The sequence below is a fragment of the Tamandua tetradactyla genome, chromosome 6 (genome assembly GCF_023851605.1).
Source record: "Tamandua tetradactyla isolate mTamTet1 chromosome 6, mTamTet1.pri, whole genome shotgun sequence".
Classification (NCBI taxonomy): Eukaryota; Metazoa; Chordata; class Mammalia; order Pilosa; family Myrmecophagidae; genus Tamandua; species Tamandua tetradactyla.
This window is the reverse complement of record NC_135332.1, coordinates 57,736,386-57,750,375: the sequence shown is the minus strand read 5'-3', so window position 1 is coordinate 57,750,375 and position 13,990 is coordinate 57,736,386. Positions and strand designations below refer to the sequence as shown.

The 13,990-nt window shown below is 41.2% G+C and overlaps 2 protein-coding genes across 4 annotated transcripts in view; one reads left to right on the top strand and one right to left on the bottom strand.

Annotated features, from left to right (window-relative positions):
- ITGAE (integrin subunit alpha E) overlaps window positions 1–13,990 on the top strand; it is an 86,832-nt gene that overhangs the window by 68,710 nt on the left and 4,132 nt on the right. For all 3 annotated transcript variants that reach the window (XM_077165572.1, XM_077165573.1, XM_077165574.1), the window contains 5 exons: window positions 374–437; window positions 525–632; window positions 4,096–4,152; window positions 4,435–4,530; window positions 5,581–5,676. In XM_077165572.1, the coding sequence (XP_077021687.1) occupies window positions 374–437; window positions 525–632; window positions 4,096–4,152; window positions 4,435–4,530; window positions 5,581–5,676 (421 nt within the window). The remainder of the gene's footprint in view (window positions 1–373; window positions 438–524; window positions 633–4,095; window positions 4,153–4,434; window positions 4,531–5,580; window positions 5,677–13,990) is intronic.
- On the bottom strand, window positions 1,271–4,024 carry HASPIN (histone H3 associated protein kinase). Its single transcript, XM_077165575.1, has one exon. The coding sequence runs from the start codon at window positions 3,890–3,892 to the stop codon at window positions 1,490–1,492; it is 2,403 nt and encodes an 800-aa protein (XP_077021690.1). The 5' UTR covers window positions 3,893–4,024; the 3' UTR covers window positions 1,271–1,489.

Genomic DNA, 13,990 nt, shown 5'->3' with positions numbered 1-13,990 from the left:
AAAGAGGCTGCTTAGAATCTAGGCTCTGACTAATGGTTTGACCCTGGAAACCCCATCATGATAATCAAGGGAGGAGTGCCAAAAAAATACTGTGATGCTAAAGAAGAAAGACAAAGGGGCTACGAAGTTGGGAAGTAAGGAGGGAGAAAAGTAAGGCCACACTGAGGAATGACAGAGAGAGAACCAGCACAATTATACAGGATGCAAACATTTCCCCTTATCCCAAATGCCCTATAGCCACTTTACATCTCGACATCCAACTTTGATTCCTAAGATCCAACACCTTCTGTCCTAGCGTATGCATTTGGTAGCATTCAAATTCATTCAGAATGAGAAGGGAACCTTGAGGCCTAACGTGTCCTCTCAATTGCAGACCATCAGTGATGTACATGAACACAAGCCGGGGACTTTCTGACCACAAAGAATTCCTGTTCAGTGTAAGTGCTTAGGGCCTATGATTGCAAAACTACCAATGGCAAAGCAAACCCAGCTTTGACTTCTTACTCTCTAATGTTATTTTGCAGATAAATGGGGAAAATCTCTTTGGTGCAGAATACCAGTTGCAAATTTGTGTTCCCATCAAAATACAAGGTCTACAGATTGCAAGAGTGAAGAAATGGACAAGGACTCAGGTACTGAAAGGCAGTTCTTTATTTTATTACCATCATATTTCTTTCCAGTGACTATGGATTCTCAGAGGTATAAAAACTAGAGTTCTAGAAAAGGAGTAAAATTAGATTGTCATGGGAAAACTTCAGTAATAAATTATCAAAATCATATTCAGAAGGAATATCAACAACTCAGATCATAAAGCAACATCTCAGTTTTTCTCCTCTTAATGAAAAATAAGCAGAGTCAAACCTTTGTAATAACTATATGGAGATGTTTATTTTCCCTTTGGAGATTGATATATTCTACTTCTCTACATGATTAGTGAGTGCACTTAATAAACATGTGACATTTCTCAACACATGTCCCTATAAATTGTTTATAATCCTTCATTCTACTTTCCCTCAAGTCTGTTTATCTTGGTCTCTACTTTGCTACAGCCTCTTAGCTTTTGATTGTTCAGTGCCCATCTCTAGTCTGATTCCCAAAGCCAGCCCATACCTAAAACAAAAGGCTCTGATCAGTATGGCAGGGGAGGCCTTGCGTCTTCCTGATTTTTTTTTTTTTGCTTGGGCTATATAAAGTGTCAAAATGAAAATATGGAAAGGAATTTATAGATAGACTCTGCTGACAGCCAGAAAGAGGACTTATAAGATGTAAATACTTGTTCTCATGTCTCGTTTATTTAAGAACATTTGTTAACAGCAAGTTTAAACATTTCGGCCGTACCACTTGGTACAAAATTCTTGTTTGAAAAGCTGATTGAAAACATGTAAGAATGGAAAATACCACCCTTCTCCTGCCCTGGGGATAGAGACTGAAAACAACATTAGGGGCTTCAAGATCACTGCCTTTCTAGTTTGGAACAGTAAGGCACATTTCACTTAAATAAACTGTGTTGGCAAAGCAGCTCGGTGGCAGAGCGAAAGTTCAGCATTGTATTATGGAAATGCTGGATCTCTTTCTTTATTTGCTTCATGGCAGAAGTGTTAGATTTATTCTTGAAGGTCACTTGTTTCAGAATCTTATCTGTAAGGTAATGTAGCCAGAGCACATTATTATAAGGGTGGTATTCACCCCAGCAGTTGTTGTTCTCCTTCCTCATTAGCCTGTAGATCTCAAACTGGTAGTCTCCTTTACCTGTAAATAGGTCCTCATCCGTGGAAATGTCACAGAAAACCACAATCCCATCCCGCTCTAAGCGTGACAGGGTATAGTCGATGATGCTGACGTGCAGCCCACGGGTAGGGATAGTGCTTGTCTGCCCATTGAGGGTGTAGTGGAGCTCTTTCAGGTTGGTTTTCTTTAAGAGTATGTTTCCCCAGTGTAAGTCTCGGTGCTCAAAGCGCAGTGATGCCTCTGCCACAGCAAGGGATGCAGTGACCTGGTGCAGAATGCTCTTTCCAGTAGCGATGGAGGGCAACCTTGCTTTCATTCGTTCTAAGTCAATCCCTCCAAATTCAAATTCGAGCACAATGAAGAGCTGGTCTTCTCCAAAAAAGTCGGGCCGGTCATTTGCAGATCCTCTGGTTGAGTTATAGCAATCCCAAGCTCTGAGGAGCAAGGAAGGGTAAGACCCTTGGACACAGTGTACAGAGTTCAGCCCAATAAAGCCTTCTGTGCGGTTGCATTCCTCATCAGACAAGAGGCTCAACTCTTTGGAGATGATGATCTCTGGCAGGATTTCCTCAAAGGTTTTTTGGCAGGCTCCATTGACTAAATCTGGCCCTTCAATAGCAATGATTTTTAGGGCTACAGGCTTGTGATTAGTAACAGTCTGAAATACTTCACCAAACACCCCTTCCCCAATCTTCTCACAGCATTCCAGTTTTTCTCTGGAAAGGCAGTAACTAAAGGGAACAGGACCTTTCTGATTGCATTCCCCAAAAACTTTTTCAGCATCAGATGACTTTTTATCTGCAACATGTAGAGTCCTTAATAAGGGGCTTAGCAAAAATAAGGAAGAAGAGTGCCAAGAGGACAGAGCACTACTTGTTCTGTTCATGACAGGTAGGTCTGAATATTCTGATAGGAAGGACCCAGAGGGAGAACTGGCATTGTCATAGCTGCTGCACACCTCTGACACAGCAGTCACAATCTTCTTCTTGTGGAAACTGAGGGACACTCTTGTTTTGGTCCAAGAACAGGCATCCTGTAAATGAGTCAGGTCTTGGGAGAAGGATGAATCTTTTTTCATCTTTTGGCCCTTTTTAAACTGATGGTAATGGAGGAGGGAGTTTCCCATTGCCTCCTGATGTTTTCTCTTCCGACATGGCCCAGTTCTTTCAGGCTTGTTGATTTTCTGGCGTGGCCTGGTTCTTTTAGACCTGTTAGTTTTCTCAGGCATCGTATAGCCCTTGCAACTGTTGGTCTCCTCATATTCTATCTGGGCAGTCCCTTGAGACTCATTCTCTTGACAAGAGTCCTGGTCTATGGCCCTCCTCTTACCTGTACTTGAAAAACGGAGGTCCTCTAGCCTGTCTCCCACCAGTTCTCTTTTACAGCAGGAATCCGTCATATTCTTCCCATTTGCCCCAAACTCAGAATCTTTAGGATTTCCTGAGTTCATAAGGCTAAAGAGAGCTGATCTGAGGGTGGCACGAGTTTGGTAGGCAACCCTGGTGAACTTGCCTTCTCCCGTTGCTGTCTCCTGGGAGCAGGGGAGAGATGCTCGTTTCAGGTCCAGGGAGGCTGGTGGAAAGTGGAAGCCGCTCGGAACCTCAGAGGCTGCATCTAGAGGCGGGGAGGGGTCGGCACTGATGACACTGTCTCCAGGTGCTGCGAACCCAGGTCCGGGGCTGCCGGGAGAGGCCCGTGCGCTGAATAGGGAGGCACTGGTACCCAGCTCGTCAGGGTCTCTGGTCTGGCTGCGCACAGTGAGAGCCGGGCTGAGGCGGCCGGAGTTGCTGCTGGAGAACGGCGGTGGTCGGAGCGGGCCGCAGGGAGTACTGCACTTTTGAGGCAGCCGAGCTCGCAGCCTCAGGCGTCTTGGGGTCACGGTCGGGCTCTGGTCCTTGGAGATTCGGCCGCCAGCGCGTCTCCGCCGTGGACGGACCGGGCTGCCGTGGAAGTCGGGGTCTTCAGGATCATCGGAAACAACAGACTGCGAGTGGCCACCGCCGCTGGCGTCGCTACTGCTGCTGCTGCTGAAGATACGCTTCCGGTCGTGCGGCGGGAACCACTGCGCGGCTGCCCGCCCCGGCCTCTGCCGCGGCCCACAGCCACCCGCAGTCCCGTACGTTCGGAAGAGCCGATTCCCTGGTCGCCCGAGCGAGGCTGCCATAGTTGGCACCCGCCTAGCAGTTCAAATGCAACACCGCGAGACTTCCTCGCGACGTGTACGCGCCCGCCGGCCCGCGTGCCCGCCGGGTCCTAGTGCCCGGTCTTGCGCACGCGCATCTCGTCGGTCTCGCGGCACTGGGAGGGGTGGTTTTGCTTGGTGGTTTTGCTTCCTCATTGTGTCGTGGGAAATGGCTTTTGTTTCAGGCCAATGCTTCCTGCCGCCGGAGTCAGGAGCCCATTTGTGGGACTGAGCCTATTGAGGTGAGCGCGGCCGTCCCATCGTGGTTGAGGGAGAGAGTATCTGAAGCGGGCGACACGTGGAGAGGCCAGACTGCCACTTCTCCGAGTTAACCTCTCGCCCCTACCCCAGGACCTCCTTAACTTTGGCCATGGGGCACCTTTGCTTGGGCCAAGCCGAGCGCCCAAACTCCATGCACTCTGTTTTCTGGGACCTTTTGGTGCTCTGTGCCGTGTGCTAAATGTTAAGTCTTTCAGTTTTTGTGCACAAAAAGGGGTTATACTAACTAGATTTTCCTTTTCCAGCTTGTGGAAGAATGGCATTCTGTGAACTGTACCATCACTTCAGATAAAGAAAATGTTACTGTGGTTGCAGAACTCGACTTTAGTCACTCTAAGCAGGTACTTGGGACTGTAAAATACTCCAGATTTGATTACCCAGCCTCTACCCTAGAAAGGATGGTAGTGTCGCAAATATAGCATGTCCCAAGCAGACCAACTGCTCTTTACCCACTAAGCGCCACCTAGTTATGCAGGTCAAAATCCTAGGAATTATCTGTGACTCCTCCATTTTATACACACTCATATTTATTACAGCAGCAAGCCCTGTCATTCTGCCTCGAAAATATATCCTAAATCTATCCCCCTCTTTCCATTCCCATTGCTGAAGCCACCATCTCTTGCTGTTGCAGTCAACTTCTGCCTGCTCTGCTTGCCTCCTCTCTTGCCATGTCCTCTGCAGGTCATTCTCCACATTTTAGAAAAGCAAAGATTAGATTATGCCACTCCCCTGCTTTAAGAAAAATAAAAGTGGCGTTTGAATATACTTATATGCAAATCCATACATTTTTATTGCCTGCAAGGTACTGCATGATCTGGTGTTTGCTTGCTTCTTCAACTTAATCTCATAGCATGTTCATCCTCTCTGCTGCTAATACTCTGGCTTTTCTATCCGCTGTTCTTCCAACTTGCCAAGATTGTTCTGGTCACAGGACCTTTGTGCTTGTTTATGACACTCTTCGTACCCTAGATCTTCACATCTGTGGTTTCCTCTTGTTATATTCAGTTCAATGTCACCTTCATAGAGCAGCCTTCCCTGATCATTTTAAAGTGTGGACTACTGACCTAGTTTAACAATTTGCGGTGATCCATTTGAGAGTGAAGAGATGTCAACTGAAGCAGTAGCAATGGGGTTGGAAAAAAAGGATAGGTGCAAGAGACTGAAAAAATTGTCAGGAGCTTTTGGGGCATGGGATGGGGTGGGATGGAGGTACGGTATAAGGTGAAGGGTGAGAGAAAAGAAGTTAAGGGATACCTTGGGTAACTCTGTGTAAGATAGGGCTAATAACTAGGCCAGAGGATTTGGAGAAAGGATATGTTTAAAGGTAAAGATGGTGAATGTTGTCCAAAACAACCATGTCTAAAATATATTTCTCCTCTCCCATCTTATAGTTACTAAAAGCCATAACTGAACTGCAAATCCTTGGTGAAATATCTTTCAACAAATCTCTGTATGAGGGGCTGAATTCAAAGAACCACAAAATCAAGGTAATCTGTTTTCTTAGTAGTGTTCCAAGACAACTCTATTTAGCCTTTGAGTCCCTGCAGAAGCACTTTGCTGCTCTTTTCCCATTTTCCAGTTTTACCACATCTGAATTTGGCTGTCTTTGTGACCTTGAATGAGTCATCGGCTTCTGCCTCAAGTTTTTCGTCTGTAAAATGAGGCAGTTGAATAAGAGGAGTAAACTGAGGAGGTCAAGTGGGAATAACTAGGTTGGACTAACAGCAATATATACTTTGATTTGAAAATTTTTTTTTAATTCTCTAAAATGATAGATTATGTCTTGTATATGGTAACTCTCTTCCTAGGGTGCAGGGTCAGTACGGTATTTGTGGTGTTTTGGAGCTGTGTACCCCAGAAAAACATGTTCTTGTATTTAATCTATGCTTTTTTTTTTCCTTTAAGGCAGTTAATTCACACACGATATAATCCATCTAACATGTACAATCAGTGGCTCTTAATATAATCACAGAGTTGTACTTTCTGCACTACAGTCAGTTTTAGAACATTTTCAATGCTCCAAAAAAGAAAAATCACATACCTCTTATATCCTACTTATCATTATTTTTTATAATTATCAACATTTCTCATTTTATTCATAATTCATTGAGCCGGTTTGCCAGAAAATAATGGGTAATATTTCCTCCCTTTGAAGCTTGGTTTTCTTGCTTCAACTTGAAACAGAAGCTACAACTTTAAGCAAAGTCTCCCTAGATAGGCAGAGAACAGCCAGCAGGATTAGTGTTTCCTATGGTATTTGTGGTGTTTTGGAGCTATGAACCCCAGAAAAACATGTTCTTATATTTAATCAATGCTTGTGGATTTGAACCCTTCTAAATAGTACCTTTTTTTTTTTTTTTTTCGTTTAAGGCAGTAATTCACACAGGATATAATAGGCTGCAGCAACTAGCTTAGCTCTGGGGTCCCCTACCTTGGCAGTTAGAATAACTGAAGCAGTTCCTCGCCTCACAGATTTGGGGTCATCCTACCAGAATCATTCTTGTCTAAGTGAAGTCCAAACTTGTTCTAACCCATCCCATGCCCCTAGTAGCCTATTTTGCACTCTCAGCAGATCTTTTTGGGGAACTTCAGTCTGGGCTCAGCAATGATACTTGCTGGTTCTGGGGAAGGATTAAAGGGCTCAGGGGTGGTAACCACCACTTCCTCTAGACTTTCTATGGATATCTTTGGAGTTCCTATATCTGGCCTGATAAGAGTGCCATTGTACTGATCTTTAGAGGATCTTTGGGATTTCTGGCTCAAGGAACAACTACCAAAAAAAAGACATGGAGGTAACTACTACATACCTGAGCTTTTCTAGGAACTTTCTGGGAATGTTACTGATATGAAAGTGGCTTAGTCTGCAAGGATCATAAGGAAGTATCTGAATGCACAGATAAAAATGACTTAAATAGGGTGCATGGGTGGTTCAGTGGTAGAATGCTCGCCTTCCATGCAGGAGACCCGGGTTCGATTCCTAGACCGTGCACCACCCCTCCCCCCTAAAAAATGACTTAAATAAGAGGCCTTTTTTTATTGCACTTAAGGAGGAATTTTGAGGTAATTGGTTCCGTTGTCCATTTTGCTGCTCAAGAGAGCCCTCGGGAGCCCAGGTGCTCTTCATATTTCCCTTCTGCTATCATCACATGTCACTGAAGTCTCCCCTTGTGCTCATGGGATGACTCCAGCAGTTCCACGTATCTTGTGTTCCCCTATAATATATATAAGTAGGGAAAGGATAGTTGAGCATCTCTTTGTGCATATATCTTTTTACCAAGAAAGAAAATCCCTCCCAGAATCATCTAGCAGTCTTCATCTTAGTTTACTTGGCCAGAACTGCCCACCTTTTATCCAATCATCAGCAAAGACTATATGTAGCCTCAGTCTAGACCAAGCCCAGTTGTCTTCCTGGGAAATGAGCACATGGCTACCTTCACAAAAAATAAGGACTATAACGTAATAGAAGATAGCTGATAATCATTTTTCCTGAGGTGCAACTGTGAGGATTGGCAGGTTGTGAGCTGGAAACTCAAATGAAAGGGAAGTTGTTTTCCCTAGGAGAAGCTGGCTGGCTAAAGAAAAGGCAAAAATTCTTCTTTGTGACTTCTAAAACCCTCAGTTCTGGCTTTAAGACCTCTAACAGCCTGGATGAGAAGATTCCCCTTATTGCTGAGGGCCATCTCCTTTGTTGATTGCAGATTCAATCACCTTTTTGATTGTAGATACAATCACGTGGTGGTGGAGGCTGGCAAATTGAACTCTGTGGGCTGCAAGCTGGAAATCCCAGCAAAGGTGGTATTGAGATCTTGTTTCTGAATTCCCTAGGGGAAGCTAGTAGGTTCTACCCCACCTGTTACTGACATTTAGCATTGGTCTGGTACCTTTGTTAAAATTGATGGAAGAATATTATAGTATTACTGTAAACTATAGTTCAGAGTTTGCATTGGGTATATTTTTTCTGACGTTCTACCCTATTATTAACACCTTGTATTAGTGCCTTGTAATAGTGACATACATTTGTTCTAGCTCATGGAGGAATATTCTCATATTTAGATTGTTAACCACTGTCATTGTCTACAACAGCGTTTACTGTGCTATACAGTCCCATGTTTCATCCTCTGGCTTTCCTTCCGGTGATGTATACGACCCTAAACTTCCTCTATCAACCACAATCACACACACGATGCAGCACTGTTAATTACACTCACAGTAATGTGCTACCATCACCTCTATCCACTTCCAAACATTTAAAATCAACCTTTTTAAAAATTCTGTACAAATTAAGCATCAGCTCCCCATTCTCAGCCCTCATTCTCTCTTCTGGTAAACTGTATTCTAGATATTAACTCCATGAGTTTGCCCATTATATTTTGTTCATGTTACTGAGATCACATATTTTCCTTTTGTGTCTGGCTTATTTCACTCAACATACTGTCCTCAAGGTCCATCCGTGTTTTCACATCCATCAGGACTTCATTTCTTCTTACAGATGAGTAATATTCCATTGTGTATATAATATTTCGTTTATCCATTCATCAGTTGACAGACACTTCAGTTGTTTCCATCTTTTGACAGTTGTGAATAATGCCACTATGAACATCAGTGTGCAAATGTTTGTTCATGTCCCCATGTCCCTGCTTTCAGTTCTTCTGAGTATATGCCTAGCAGCGGTATTGATCACGTGGCAGTTCTATACTTAGCTTCCTGAGGAACCACTGCACTGTCTTCCATAGTGGCTACGCCAGTCTACATTCCCACTAGCAGTGAATAAGCTTCCTATTTCTCCACCTCCTTTCCAAAACTTACAGTTTTCTATTTGTTTAATAGTGGCCATTCTAGTAGATGTGAAGTGCTATCTCCTTATGGTTTTGATTTGCATTTTCCTAATAGCTAGTGTTGTTGAGCATCTTTTCACGTGCTTTTTCACTATTTGTATTTTCTCTTTGGAAAAATGTCTATTCAAGTCTTTTGTTCATTAAAAAATTTTTTTAATTTATTAATTAAAAAAATTTAACAGCAAACAAACAAAAATATTAACATATGATCGTTCCGTTCTACATATATAATTGGTAATTCACAATATCATCACATAGTTGCATATTCATCATTTCTTAGAACATTTGCATCAATTCAGAAAAAGAAATAAAAAGACAACAGAAAAAGAAATAAAATGAAAACAGAAAAAAAAAGATTATGCATACCATACCCCTTACCCCTCGCTTTCACTGATCACTAGCATTTCAAACTAAATTTATTTTAACATTTGTTCCCCCTATTATTTATTTTTATTCCATATGTTCTACTCGTCTGTTGACAAGGTAGATAAAAGGAGCATCAGTACAACGTTTTCACAGTCACACAGTCACAATGTGAAATCTTTTGCCCATTTTTAAATTGGGTTATTTGTCTCTTTATTGTTGTGTTGTAGGATTTCTTTGTGTATTCTGGATAGTAAACCCTTATCAGATATGTAGTTTCCAAATGTTTTCTCCCATCGAGTAGGCTGTCTTCTCCCCTTTTTGAGAAAGTCTTCAGTTTTGTGCAGGTCCCATTTATCTTTTTTTTCTTTAAATGCAATTTTATTGAGATATATTGACATACTATATAACATCCAAAGTAATACGATCAGTGGTTCACAGTTTCATCATATAGGTGTGCATTCATCATCACAGTCAATTTGTGAACATTTTAATGAAAAATTGTTCCATAAACAATAAAATAAGAAAATAAGAGTAAAAGTCAAAAAAGAACATCCAAAACATCCCAAGCTCCCTTTCCTCCTATTATTTATTTATTTATTTTTGTCTTTATTTTCTTATTTGTCTGTTCATACACTGGATAAAGGGAATGTCAGTTACACAGTTTTCACAATCACATGGTCATACCATAAAAGCTATAGTTACACCGTCATCTTCAAGAATCAAGGCCACTGGGTTAACAGTTCATTGGTTTCAAGCATTTCTTGCTAGCTACTCCAATGCACCAAAATCTGAAAAAGGATATCTATATAATATATAAGAATAATCTCCAGAATGACCTCTCGACCTTATTTGAACTCTCTCAGGCACTGAAATTTTATTTTGCTTCATTTCTCTTCCCTTTTTTGGTCAAGAAGTTTTTCTCAATCCCATGATGCCAGGGCCAGGCTCATCCCTGGGAGTCAGATGCTGTTTTGCCAGGGAGATTAACGTCTTTGGTAATCATGTCCCACACACGGGAAGGCACTGAGTTTACCTGCAGAACTGACTTAGAGAGAGGTCACATCTGAGCAACAAAAGAGGTTCTCAGGGGGTGACTCAGGCATAATTATAGTAGACTTAGCTTCTCCTTTGTAGGAATAAGTTTCATGGGTCAGACCTTAAGATTGAGGGCTCAGCCTATTGATTTGGTTGTCCCCACTGCTTGCGGGAATATCAGGAATTCCTCAGATGGGGAAGTTTAATATTTCCTCTTTTCACCCCAGTTCCCCAAGAGGACTTTGTAGATACTTTTTTCTCTGCCCGAATTACTCTGGGATATATTGGGGTATCACACTAACCTGTACAAACCAACAAGATCTCACGCCCTATTCAAGATTCCATGTAATTATGGTGTTCAAGTAAACTGACCGTACAAGTTAAATTAGATAATGTGCCACCCAAAATATAAATTTTGTACCAAATAAAAGTCTTTCCCATTGATCTCATACAGGAGTTAAAGTCTTAAAATATGGACCATATCATCCTTTACCCAGTGTTCTGATTTGCCTTAGTCCTATCCAGATCACTTTCATTCAGGTCTCTAGTCAAAGTCTGATCACTTTTTCAGCTTTTTTAACAGTTGCTGTATGGGGTAATGCTGACTTTCAGAGCTCAAACTCTGAGTTTCAGGTGTCACATAAATATCCAAAGTTTCTGGGAAAAGCTAAGGGTTAGATCTTCTCAAAGAACCAACTTTTCAACTTTTGGTTTTGTTGATTCTCTCTTTTGTTGTTGTTGTTGTCTCAATTTCATTTGTTTCTGCTCTGATCTTTGTTCTTTCTTTCCTTCTCTGTTCTTTGGGATTAATTTGTTGTTCTTTTTTTAGCTCCTCTAGGTGTATAGTTAGGTCTTTGATTATAGCTCTTTCTTCCTTTCTTAATGGAAGGGCTATAAATTTCCCTGTCAGCACTGCTTTCACTACATCCTATCAGTTTTGATATTCTTGTTTTCATTTGTCTTGAGAGATTTACTGATTTCACTTACAATTTCTTCTTTGACCCACTGATTTGTTTAAGGATGTGTTGTTTAACCTCCATACATTTGTGAATTTCCCAGTTCTCTGCCTGTTGATTTCTAGCTTTGTTACATTATGATAAGAGAAAGTATTTTGTATAATTTCAATCTTTTTAAATTTATTTGAGACCGTTTTTGTAACCCTGCGTGTATCCTTGAGCATGATCCGTGAACACTTGAAAAGAATGTATATCCTACTATTTTAGGGTGTAGTGTTCTATATGTGTCTGTTAGGTCTAGTTCGTTTACCATTATTATTCAAGTTTTTTGTTTCCTTATTGATCCTCTATTTCGATGTTTTGTCTGTTGATAACAGTGGTATATTGAGATCTCCAATTATTATTGTAGAGATATTTATTTCTCTCTTTGGTTTTACCAGTGTTTGTCTCATGTATATCGGGGTGCCCTGGTTTAGGTGCATAAATATTTATGATTGTTATTTCTTCTTGGTGGATTGCCCTTTTTATTAATGTATAATGTCCTTCTTTGCCGCTTATAACATTTTCGTATTTAAAATCCATTTTGTGTGACATTAGTATAGTTACCCCAGTTCTTTTTGGCTACTGTTTATGAGGAATGTCATGGTCAGGTTCATGTGTCAGCTTGGCCAAGTGGTGGTCCTGTTTGTCTGGTTGGGCAAGTGCTGGCCTGTCTGTTGCAATGAGGACATTTCATAGAATTAGATAATGATCATGTCAGCTGCATCTACAGCTGATACCAGTTGTAATCAGCTAAGGGGCGTGTCTTCTGCAATGAGTGATGCGCAGTCTAATCACTGGAAGCCTTTTAAGGAGCATTCCAAACAGACAGGTTCTCTTCCTGCTTTGACTGGCGAGCCTCTCCTGTGGAGCTGGTCCAGTCCCTCCATCAGAGTTGTCGGTTTCATAGCCTGCCCTGTGGATTTTGGACTCTGCTTTCCCGCGGTCACGTGAGACACTTTTATAAGTTTTTTATTTGTGAGTGTTCCCTGTTGATTCTCTTTCTCTAGAGAACCCTAACTAATACAAGGAATATCTTTTTCCACTCTTTAAATTTCAAGCTGTTTGTATCCTTGGATGAATCTCTTGTAGACCACATATAGATGGATCATATTTTTTTCTAATCTGCTAATCTCTGTCTTTTGATTTGGGAGTTAAATCCAATAATATTCAGTGTTATTACTGTAAAGATGGTACTTGCTTCAACTGTTTTATCCTTTGGCTTTTATATGTTATATCCTGTTTTTTCTCTTTTTTATCCTTTTAGTTATCCTTACTGATAATCTCATCCAAGTCTCTTTTCCTATCTTGTCTTTTCAGCCTGCAGAATTCTCTTTAGTATTTCTTGTAGGGCAGATCTCTTATTAATGAACTCTCTCAGCTTCTGTTTATCTGTGAATATTTTAAACTCTCCGTCGTATGTGAAGGACCATTTTGCCAGGTAAAAAATTCTTTGCTGGCCCTTTTCTCTTTCAGTATCTTAAATATATCATACTGCTGCTTTCTTGCCTCTGTGGTTTCTGATGAGAAATTGGGACTTAGTCTTGGTGAGCATCTCTTGTATGTGATGAATTGCTTTCTTTTGCTGCTTTCAGAATTCTCTCTTTCTCTTTGGCAGTTGACAGTCTTATTACATTAGTATGTGTCTTGGAGTAGTTCTGTTTGGAAATATTCTGCTTGGAGTATGTTGCAATTCTTGGATATGTATGTATATTTATGTCTTTCATAAGAGTTAGGAAGTTTTCGGCCATTATTTTCTCAAATATTCTTTCAGCCCCTTTTCCTTTCCCTTCCCCTTTTAAAACACCATGATGCATATGTTTGTACACATCATGCTGCCATTCAAATTCCCTGAGACCTTGCTCAAAGTTTTTCATTCTTTATCTATTCTTTTGTTGGTTCGATTTGTCATGTTCTGTCTTCTAGGTCACTGATCCTTTCTTGTGCCTGTTTAAATCTGCTGTGTATTCCTCTAGCATATTTTTAATCTCATCTGTTGTGCCTTTCATTCCCATAAGTTCTGTTTTTTTTTTTTTGCATGCTTTCAAATTCTTCCTTATTCTTACCCAGTGTCTTTGTAATATCCTTTGTCTCTTTAGCCATATTTTCCTTCGTCTCCTTGAATTGGTTTAGTAGATTTGTATAAACATCTTTGATTAGTTCCAAATTCTGTATCTTCAACTTTTTAATTTTTTCCTTTGACTGGATCACATTTTCCTGTTTCTTAGGATGGTTTGTAATGTTTTGCTGAAATGTGGGTATATTTTGAACAATTATTCTGAAGGTCTGTTTCTTTTTCTTGTGTAGGATTTCTTGTGTGGGTTTTGATTGGGTTTTATTAAGGATCTTCTTTGACCTTGTTATCAGTATTTCCCAGGCAAAAGAGGGCCAGGGACCCACAGGTCCTGGGGAGAGGATCATGAAAGATGTCCAAAAGCTTTTATTTCAGCTTCCCAAGGGTGCGCTTTGCTGGCCTGCCCTGCAGATGGCACTCTTCAGCAGCCTATTCTGTGCAGCCCTAAGAAGGCAGGGCCCTTTTAGCCTTTTGGCCGTTCTGCCTCTGATGTGGT

Excerpts from the sequence above, each read along its gene's own strand:
- HASPIN (XM_077165575.1), bottom strand. The coding sequence starts at position 3,892 with ATGGCAGCCTCGCTCGGGCGACCAGGGAATCGGCTCTTCCGAACGTAC.